Here is a 10,046-nt window from a genome sequence, read left to right as displayed (position 1 = left end):
TGCGCCCGCCCGCCGCCGATGAACTCCATGAACCCCATGAAACCCTCCCTGCCGCCCACACCCCACGGGTGAGCCCCGGCACCCCCCCCCCCGGCACCCCGGGGCTGCACCCACTGCCCCCCCCCCCAGTCCCCCCCTGTCCTTCCTCTTAATTAATTTGTTTTTCTTTCTAGTGATGGTTCATTTGCATACGAGGCTGTTCCTTGGCAACCGAGCACCAATCAGCCGGCGGGATCCCTCTCCGTGGTAACCACTGTCTGGGGTGTCAGCAACACCTCCCAGAGCCAGGTACCCACAGCATCCTCGTCCCCACCCCGGGGACCCCCCCGCAAACCGGCACGGCCACCCCCTGCCTGACCCGCTGCCCCCACCTCCCGGCACCCCGCCAGGTTTTCGGCAGCCCCATGGGCCCCGGGGGGAGCAGCTCCAGCACCCCGCTGCTGCCCGGCATGGCCGGCACCGGCTCGGGCATGAGCTCGCCACCGTTCCTGCCGCAGCAGTCCTTCGCCGAGGGGGCGCCCGGGAAGGGCTACGTGCAGCCGGGCATCGACGGCCGCAGCGCCTACCCCGGCGGGCCGGGCTTCGCCGCCAGGTAAGGCCGGCCTTGCGCCCTCGCCCCGTCCTGGCACGCGCCCCACCGTGGGGCCACCGCATGCCCCTTCCCTGCCTCTCTGTTCTCCAGCTATGCCGGCAGCCCCGGTGGCCCCGGAGGGATGGGGCTCCCCTCGCATGCTGGCCGGCCCCCCGCTGATTTCACCCAGGCAGCCGCTGCCGCTGCTGTGGCCGCCGCCGCTGCCACAGCCACGGCCACAGCTACGGCGACGGTGGCGGCGCTGCAGGAGAAGCAGAGCCAGGAGCTGAGCCAGTATGGCGCGGTAAGAGCCCGGCCATGGCAGAGCCAGGGAGCCGGTGGCCACCCCCACCCCGCCTTGACCCCCCTCTGTCCCCACTGCAGATGGGTGCGGGGCAGCCCTTCAGCAGCCAGTTCCTGCCCCACGCCGGACCCCGCGGCCCCACCGGTATGAGCCCGGCTGGCATGGCGGGCGTCATGGCTCCCTCCGGCGTCTCGCCCGTGAGCATGAGCCCTGCGCGGGCGCCCGGCGCCGGCCCCTTGTACGGCGGACAGCGGATGCCCCAGCACGCCTACCCCGGCCCCCCCCCGAGCCAGCAGCTCCCCCGCCAGGGCCTCAAGCGGGCGTACTCCAACGAGGTGAGCGTCCGCACCGGCGGGGCTGCGGCGTGCCGGGACCGTCCCCCGCTGCTGGCGCTGATCCCCCCCCCCCGGGCCCCGCAGGGATACCCAGCGCAGCAGTACCTCCAGGGCGGGCAGTACGCTGCGGCCGGTGCCCAGTACACCTCCAGCGCCCCCCAGCCCTCCGCTCCGTCCCCCTCCTACCCCGGCCACAGGCTGCAGCAGGGTATGGGCCAGTACCTCTCCGCCTCAGGCAACGCCGGACCCTATTACAAGGTACCAGAGGGGGGACGGTGTGCACGGGGCGGGGGGGGGGGGCAGGTGTCTCCTGTCCCCTGGTGCCAGCCCCCAGGGACCTTCCTCCTCCCGCAGCCAGCTGACCAGTTCAACGGGCAGAGCGCCGGCTTCGGCACCTACAGCCAGGCTGCCGTCAACGGGGTGAGTCCTGGCACCGGGTGGGGTGAGGGGTAAAGCTGGCCCGGCCGGGCGCTGAGGGTGCGCGGTGCCTCTGCAGCCGGGCCGGTCGCTGCCGGGGTACCCCAGCTCACCGCTGGCCGGGAACCCCACACCCCCCATGACGCCGGGCAGCGGCATTCCCCCTACGTGTCCCCGGGTCAGGACGTCAAATCGCCCTTCCTGCCGGACATGAAGCCCAGCGTCGCCTCCCTGCACCCGTCCCCCTCGGGTAGGTGCCCCCGCCGGGGATGGGAGCGCTGCCGGGGAAGGGGCATGGCGCTGTGCCCCAGGGCCTGGTGTGGGGCCCACTGCTGCCACCGGTGGCCATTGCCCCTTTAAGGGCAGGGTGCCGTGGGGCACATTCTAAGGAAAAGGGAGGGGCGTCAGCACGGGGGTGTGGCCACTGCCAGGGTTTTGCGGGGGGGTGGGGAGCTGGGGCGGGGCCTAACAGGCACCACCCAATGAGAGGGCAGATTGAGGCAGTGGGAGGAGCTGTGAAGGGGGTGGGACTCTGAGTGGTGGGAGGGGCTTCTGCTGTAAGGGTGGGGCCTTCTAGAGGGAGGGGTTTCTTGCATGGGGTGGGGTATCCTGGAGTGGGAGGGGCCTCTTGGATAGTGGGTGGGGCTTTCAGTGGGTGGGGCTTCCTGCATGGGTGGGGTGTGGCTGTCTAGCGTGTGAAGGGCTTCGTGTGTAGGGGTGTGCCCTCCCAGAGTGGCGGGGCCTCTGGTGTAGGGGCGGGGCCTCTGTGAGTGGGCTGGGCTTCTATAGGGGTGGGGTGTGCTGGAGTGGGAGGGTGGGGCCTCTTTGAGTGGGAGGAGCTTCTTCCATAGGGCAGTGCTGTGTAGTGGGAGGAGCCTCCTGTGTAGGGGTGGGGTGCCCTGGAGTGGGAGGGGCCTCTGTGGGGCAGGGCTTCCTGCAGGGTGGGGTCTTAGCTAGTGGGTGGGGCTTGCTGGGGTGGGGCCGGGGGGGGGGGTCCCTGCTGATGGTGTCCCCAGCAGGGCCGGCCCCTGGGGAGGAGCTGCGGCTGACCTTCCCGGTGCGGGACGGCGTGGTGCTGGAGCCCTTCCGCCTGCAGCACAACCTGGCCGTCAGCAACCACGTCTTCCAGCTGCGCGACTCCGTCTACAAGACCCTCATGATGAGGTGGGGGTGGTGGTCGGGGGCCGCGCGGCGAGGCAGGGCGCAGTACGGCACCGCACGTGGCGCTGCGTGGCGAAGAGCGGCTCAGCGTCGTGCCAGGCGGCGTCATACAGTGTGGCGTGGCGTCGCATGGCACAGCGCAGCGTGGTGCTGCTTGGCGTGGTGCGGCGTGGCGCAGCGCTACGCAGCACGGCTTGTCGCCGCATGGTGCTGTGCGGCCGTATGTGGCATGGCGTGGCTTCATGTGGTGCTGTATTGTGTCACGCTATGCGGCATGGTTTGGCACAGCAGTACACGGTGTGATTCAGCACGGCATGGTGCTGTATGGTGCAGTGCCGCCCAGCGTGCCTCGGCACAGCGCGGTGCTGTATGCGTGACAGTACGTGGCACAGCTTGGCGTGGCAGGGTGCTGCACGGCGCAGTGGTACATGGTGTGGCTTGGCACAGCACAGTGCTGTGTGGTGTGGTGGCACCCGGCGTGGTTTGTCACAGTGCTGTGTGGCGCAGTGGTACGTGGCACGGCCTGGCAGAGCATGGCGCTGTATGGCGTGGTCGTACTCGGCGCGGTGGCTCGCGTGTGGGCGCACCCCTTGCCTGCACCCCTGCCCACACCCCTGCCCGCCCCACCAGGCCCGACCTGGAGCTGCAGTTCAAGTGCTACCACCACGAGGACCGGCAGATGAACACCAACTGGCCGGCCTCCGTGCAGGTGAGCGTCAACGCCACGCCGCTCACCATCGAGCGCGGTGACAACAAGACCTCCCACAAGCCGCTCTACCTGAAGCACGTCTGCCAGCCCGGCAGGAACACCATCCAGATCACTGTCACCGCCTGCTGCTGTGTGAGTCACCATCGGGGGGTCCCAGGGGCGGGGGGGGGGGCGGCAGCTGGGGCTGCAGCTCAGCCCCCCCACCCCGTCTCTCCGCAGTCCCACCTCTTCGTCCTGCAGCTGGTGCACCGGCCCTCGGTGCGCTCGGTGCTGCAGGGTCTCATCAAGAAGCGCCTGCTCCCCGCCGAGCACTGCATCACCAAAAGTGAGTGCCGCGGCCGGCACCCCCGGCCCACTGGGTCCTTGGGGATGGGGGGGGGGGCTGCAGCACGGTGGGGGGGACACCGTGGTCCGGGGGCTGCAGCACGGTGGGGTTGATGGGGCACCACGCCCAGATGCCACCACGGTGCCACCCCCCATGCCGGAATTCCAGTTCTGACCCTCGGTGCCCCTCAACCCTTCCCCTGTCCCCCTTTCCCCCCCAAGTCAAGCGCAACTTCAGCAGCGGGACCATCCCGGGGACCCCGGGGCCCAACGGCGAGGATGGCGTGGAGCAGACGGCCATCAAGGTGTCCCTCAAGTGCCCCATCACCTTCCGGAGGATTCAGCTCCCGGCCAGGGGCCACGACTGCCGGCACATACAGGTAGGGGTGGTGGTGGCAGGGGGCTGGGGTGTGCGTCGTCCCCCCCCCACGTCCCCCCTTGCCACTGACTGAGCCGTTGCTCTCCCCGGCAGTGCTTCGACCTGGAGTCCTACCTGCAGCTCAACTGCGAGAGAGGGACGTGGCGGTGTCCTGTCTGCAAGTGAGTGGGGACCCAGCGGGACCGTACCCCGGGTTCCCTGCCTCAGGGTGGGGGGGTTCCCTGCGGTGGGGGGGGCATTCGCTGCCTTCACCCTGCCTCTCCCTGCCTGCAGTAAGACGGCCCTGTTGGAGGGGCTGGAGGTGGACCAGTACATGCTGGGCATCCTGATCTACATCCAGAAGTAAGTTGTCTCCATTCTGTCTGTCCATGACCGGCACTGTGCCACCCCCGGGGGGCCGTGCAGCCGACCCACCCCAACCTGAGCCCCCCCCCCCCGCCATCCTGCCGCCCCCAGCTCGGAGTATGAGGAGATCACCATCGACCCGACCTGCAGCTGGAAACCTGTCCCGGTCAAACCCGACGTCCATGTCAAGGAGGAGCCGGAGGGGCCGGCGCTGAAGCGCTGCCGGACCCTCAGCCCCACGCACATGGTGCTGCCCAACATCATGGAGATGATCGCGGCCCTGGGGCCCGGCTCCGTGCCCTTCCCGGCACTGCCGCCACCACCGGCGGGTGCTGCCGCCGACTACGGCACCCCGGGTACGGGGGGACCTGTGGGGGACGGGTCCTGTCTGTGTGTCCCCCCCCATCCAACTGCCTCCTTTCCTCCCGCAGGTTCCAGCTTTCCGGGACCTGGGGGCTTCCCAGAGCCATTCCCCCCACCCGGCGCCCCTGGCACGCCGACACTGAGCGACTTCGCGCAGGGACCCCCCCCCCATCTCCTACCAGTCCGACATCCCCGGCGGCCTCCTGGCCCCCGAGAAGCCCCCCGCGCCCCCTCTCCCCGCACAGGTCAGCTGGGCTGTGGGTGGGGGCCTCCCCCCCGGCCCCCACCTCTCCCCATGGGGGGACCAGGGGGGTCCCGGCGGCAGGAGGGTCTCACCGCCGCGGTCTCCCCGCCAGCTGCCCCCGCCGGGGCGGATGGAGCCATCCCACCCCCCGGTGCAACCGGGGCTGCACAACCCCCCCCCGGGCAGCCAGCCGGTACAGCCGCTGCACCACCGGAGCGCACCGGCACGGCCCCCGCTGGGACCCCCTGGCCCAGCACACGCCGCCGACCTTGCCTTCCCCCCGGCACCCGGCATGGCCGGGACGGGCGATGGGTCAGAACCTGCCCTCGACGTGAGTACCCCAGGGGGGGCGGCTGGGGGTCCCGCTGCTGGTTCGGGACCCCGGCCGCCGTGGGGTGGGTGGGGAGGAGCTGGGGGGGGACCCAGTGGTCACACGCTGTCGTCCCCAGCTCCTGCCCGAGCTGACGAACCCCGACGAGCTGCTCTCCTACCTGGGCCCCCCCGACCTCCCCAGCAGCAGCAACGACGACCTCCTCTCCCTCTTTGAGAACAACTGAGCCATCCTCACCGCACACCCCCACCGCGGGACCCCCCTCCACGGGGCCGGGGAGGGGGGGCAGCACCGGCGTGCCCCTGCCCGCCGCAGAGCTGGGAACAGCCCCCCACACCAAGGGGGCTTTCTTCCCCCTGGAGGGATGGGACGGACAGACGGACGGGCTCGCCCCCCCCCCCCCCCAAAAGCACAAGGCTGTACATAGTGTAGAAACACTACTGCCCCCCCCCCAGACCCCCTACCCCGTATTTAAAGGCAAGTGCGTCGCTGCGGGGCCGGCCTGTGCCCCCTGTATAAATGTGCATACGCTGCTTCCCCTTGTAACATACACACGCGCCCCGGGGGGTGCAGGGTATGGGGCTCAGCCCCCCCAACTACCCCACAGCCCCCCAACTGCCCCACACCGCCCCCCCCCCCCCCCGCCGTCGAGCTCCCTGTGCTGTCTCCTTATCGCTGCCTATTAAAGGATTTTGTTTCGGCGGGGCTCACGCGTGTCGCTGGGCAGGGTGCGGCCCCCCCCTGCGTGTCCCCCTCGGTCCTTTGTCACCGTGCTGTGGGGCTGGCCCCACGCCCCCCCCCCCCTCAGCCAGCGGGTCCCCTGTGGGTGGTTGGACGGGTTCTACCCCCCCCCCCCCCCCCCTTCCCCGGGGGCTGCGGCCCGGCCGGGCGGTGAACCGTGCCCGCCACCGTCAATCATTAACGGCGGGGAGGTGTGGGGCGGGGAGGTGTGGGGCGGGGGGGCTCCGGGGCTTCTCCAAGGCGGGAGCGGGGCCCGGCTGCGGCATGGCGGCGGCGGGGGGGGGGTGGTGGGCCCGGCCGCCTCACGGCCTGCGGCAGAGCGCCCCGCACAGAGGCCGCAGCTCCCGGCCCCGCACGCCCCGACCCGTAGGGCCGCGGCTCGCCGGTCCCCGCCCGCCCCACACCGGCCCCCTGCAGCCCCCCCCCCACCCCCTCATGTCCGCCCCGCGCCTCTCGCGCTCAGCGCGGCGACCCGGTGTGTGTCCCCCCCCCCCGCCTCCTCCCCCCCCCCCGCCTCCTCCCCCCCCCCCGCCTCCTCCCCCCCCCCCGCCTCCTCCCCCCCCCCCGCCTCCCGCCACCCCGCCGGCACCGCGCATGCGCGCCCTGCCCAGCCGCCGGGCCCGCGCGCCCCCCGCCCCCGCTTTTTTTTTTTTTTTTTTTACCCTTTCAAACGCGGCGCCGCCGATTGGCCACCCGCCCCGCCGCTCCGCCACAAGACCAGCGGCCGTTGGCCGGCGCCGCGGGGGAGGCGGGCCTTCCCCTCACCCTATATAAGCGGCGGCGGGGAGCGCCTCTCCTTCTGCTGCGCCGCGCCCGCCGCACGGAGCCGTCGCTGCCGCCGCCGCCCCGCTCCCGCCCCGCCATGGCCAACCCCGTCGTCTTCTTTGACATCGCCGCTAACGGCGAACCCCTGGGCCGCGTCACCTTCGAGGTGGGGGGCGGCGGGGGGGGGGGGGGGGGGGCGACCGGCGGCGCCATTTCCTCTCTGGGGCCGTTGCGGGGGGAGGGGCGGGGGGCGCTGCGCCTGCGCAGCCGGGGGAGGGGTGCGGGGGGCGCGCGCGCCGCCTCCACGTGGCCGCGGCTCCCGCGCCCGGGGCGGCGGCGGCGGCGGGGCCCCGGGGAGGGAACAAAGGACGCGGCGCGGTCCCCGGCCCCCCGCGGCGGCTTGAGCGGGGCGGGGGATGCGGTTCGCTTCGCCTGGGAAGCGGTGGACGGCGGCGCGGTGCCAGCCCAGGGCGTGCCGCCGCCCGCGTGGGGCCTCCGCCGCGCCACCCGCCACCTCCCGCCCCGCCGCAACGCGTGTCCCGCCGCTCAGCCGGTTGGCAGCCCCGGTCCTCCGCGCCTGCCGGTCCCTTAGCGCCCACCCCCGTCGGCCTCGCCGCCGGCCCGCGTTCCTGCCTCGCCGGGAGGCTCCGCTCCGCCCCGGGGCGGCGGGGGGGGGGGCGCGATGGCGGCTTCCCCTGCTGCGGGATCGGGGCCGCGGCTGCCCGCGCCGCCATTTTGTCTCGGTTCCCCCCCCCCGCCCCGGAGCGGGGCACCCCCCAGAGCCGCCTGGGGCATCGGGGCGAGCCGCCGCCCCTCCCCGGAGATGCTTCTAGGGCGCCCGTTGTGCTCCCGTGTCTCCGAAGGTCGGCGGGGAGCGAGGGTGGTGGCAACCCGATCGCCGCGGGATTGTCACCGCGGAAGCAGAGCATTTAGCGCCCTGCCAAGCGGGCAGCCGGGGGTGCGAAGCATCTCTGGTATGGCCGGGGAACTGCCCTCCAGGAATCGCTGCGGCTGTCGCAGAGCCCGCGGGGAACGTGCTCCCCGCCTGGCAGTGCCTCGCCATGCAGATGGCTGCCCAAAATCCTCCTGGAGTAATTGGGAGGTGGTGTGCGCTCCGCCTGGGGAAGACTCGAGTCAAATAGGTTTTTAATTTAATCTCAGCCAGCGGAACGAATGCGCATCTGCCCCGCCGATGAGACATGCGGCATATTTAAGCTCGTTTGGATGCCATGTCTGTTAGTTCAGAGTTTCCAGATGCCTCCAGATGAAAGTGTGAGGTGGGGAGTGTTCTGCAGGCACGGCCGGGAGCCACCTCCCGGAGGAAGACCCTGGGCTCCAAGCAGCGAGGGGGGGGGGGATCCTTAAGGGCTGGAGGTGCCCCTGGGCGGGGCGGGCGCAGCCAGTCTTCACCCCAACCTGACTAACAGCCTCTTCTTTCTTTGCAGCTATTTGCAGACAAGGTCCCCAAGACAGCAGGTTGGTAAAGCAGCGCTGGGCCACGCTGTGGCTGCACCAAACCCCAGTGCTCTCCCTAACTCTGGGCAAAATGAGCCGTTGACGGTGGTTTTCCTCTTCCTTTGCAGAGAACTTCCGTGCCCTGAGCACCGGCGAGAAGGGATTCGGCTACAAGGGGTCCTGCTTCCACAGAATCATTCCTGGCTTCATGTGCCAGGTGCGTGGTGCTCCCGCCGCAGCAGGGAGGTGGGCGGGTGAGGAGATCGGCGCTTGCGTGGGTTTCAGAATTGGGTTCTGGCAGATTTGGGGTGGGAAGGCAGCTTTGCAGGGCCACTGCGCCTGGTTCAAGAGTCTTCTCCTGCGCCTGTGACCTGAAATGCTGCTTCTTCGCAGGGTGGTGACTTCACGCGCCACAACGGCACTGGCGGCAAATCCATTTATGGGGAGAAGTTCCCTGATGAGAACTTCATCCTGAAGCACACGGGCCCCGGCATCCTGTCCATGGCCAACGCCGGCCCCAACACGAACGGCTCCCAGTTCTTCATCTGCACTGCCAAGACCGAATGGTGAGTGGGGGGGGTGAGGGGAGGGCAAGCTCAGGGGTCCCTGGCACCCGCCCCGGTGGGGAGGTGATGCTCCAGGCCTGGTGCCGAGGTCCCCGCGTGGGGACAGCAGCTGCCAGCGGTGACCGGTGCTTCTCCTGCAGGTTGGATGGCAAGCATGTCGTCTTTGGCCGCGTCAAGGAGGGGATGAATGTGGTGGAGGCCATGGAGCGCTGCGGCTCCAAAGATGGTAAAACGAGCAAGAAGATCACCATTACCGACTGCGGGCAGCTCTCATAAAGCCTCTTAACAACTGACCATTCCTTTGGCAGCCTGGTGCCGCGCCCCGCTGCAGCTCCCCCTGTCCCACCCCGCTCCTGACTTACTGCTGCGTTTCTACGGGGTCTCAGCCCCATGTGCACGGTCCAGCTGGACCGCAGTTACCTTTATGAGTCTAAATAAAACGAGTTAAACCACAGCGGCCCCCTTCTCTTCCCCATTAATGGGGTGTGTGGGGTGGGCTGGGGGGGAAGGGGTGGGGGTGGGGCATGAGGACCCCTGCAGGGTGGCTACACCAGGTCCTCAGTAGGGTCCAGAGTGAACAGGTGCAGGTAGCTGGTCCTGGCACAAAGCTGATCCCTGGTACCCTCAGTGCTGCAAATGGGGAAGGGACCCCCTGTTTTCCGCTCACTGCTGTTGCCCCCTCCCCTGCAGCTGTGGGTCTGCAACACTCCTCTTCCCCACCTGTGCCAGGCATGGGAGGAAGGGTGGTGTCGCCCACCTTAGGGGGCTTCGTGGGTCTGTGTCAACAGGTGCCATTTGGGGCTGTCCTGCTCCCAGTAAGGGAGAGTCCAGGTCTGGGAGGATCCCAGTGCCCCCAGTTTAAGCAACACAGTTTGGGGGATCCCAGTTTTGTTAAGATTCCTGCTTCGGCATAGTCCGGGGTGGGGTGGGTGGTGGTCCCAGCTCTAGGGTGATCCCAGTGCTTCCAGTCTGAGGGTGCCTGGGTGGAGGTAGCCTCCAGTACCCCGTGGGCCCAGGGAGGCAGGGCCTGGCCCCC

General features: G+C 70.0%; 2 protein-coding genes across 2 annotated transcripts; both read left to right on the top strand.

The window, feature by feature from the left end:
• On the top strand, positions 1–5,833 carry ZMIZ2 (zinc finger MIZ-type containing 2). Its single transcript, XM_059831440.1, is given in 20 exon segments — positions 1–68; positions 174–288; positions 390–592; positions 683–875; positions 956–1,210; positions 1,295–1,468; positions 1,565–1,630; positions 1,707–1,788; positions 1,791–1,877; positions 2,647–2,791; positions 3,419–3,629; positions 3,717–3,822; positions 4,044–4,201; positions 4,294–4,361; positions 4,474–4,542; positions 4,657–4,901; positions 4,977–5,068; positions 5,070–5,153; positions 5,265–5,483; positions 5,602–5,833. Coding segments are annotated over 20 exon segments (2,730 nt in total). The 5' UTR covers positions 1–18; the 3' UTR covers positions 5,710–5,833.
• A 1,216-nt stretch (positions 5,834–7,049) lies between these two features.
• Positions 7,050–9,464, top strand: PPIA (peptidylprolyl isomerase A). Its single transcript, XM_059831470.1, has 5 exons — positions 7,050–7,155; positions 8,435–8,465; positions 8,573–8,661; positions 8,838–9,010; positions 9,151–9,464. The coding sequence occupies exons 1-5, from the start codon at positions 7,087–7,089 to the stop codon at positions 9,284–9,286; spliced, it is 498 nt and encodes a 165-aa protein (XP_059687453.1). The 5' UTR covers positions 7,050–7,086; the 3' UTR covers positions 9,287–9,464.
• The last annotated feature ends 582 nt before the right edge of the window (positions 9,465–10,046 follow it).

The sequence above is a fragment of the Gavia stellata genome, chromosome 31, assembly GCF_030936135.1.
Source record: "Gavia stellata isolate bGavSte3 chromosome 31, bGavSte3.hap2, whole genome shotgun sequence".
Lineage (NCBI taxonomy): Eukaryota > Metazoa > Chordata > Aves > Gaviiformes > Gaviidae > Gavia > Gavia stellata.
Note: the sequence above shows the minus strand (reverse complement) of the source record. Positions and strands in the feature narration are given on the sequence as shown.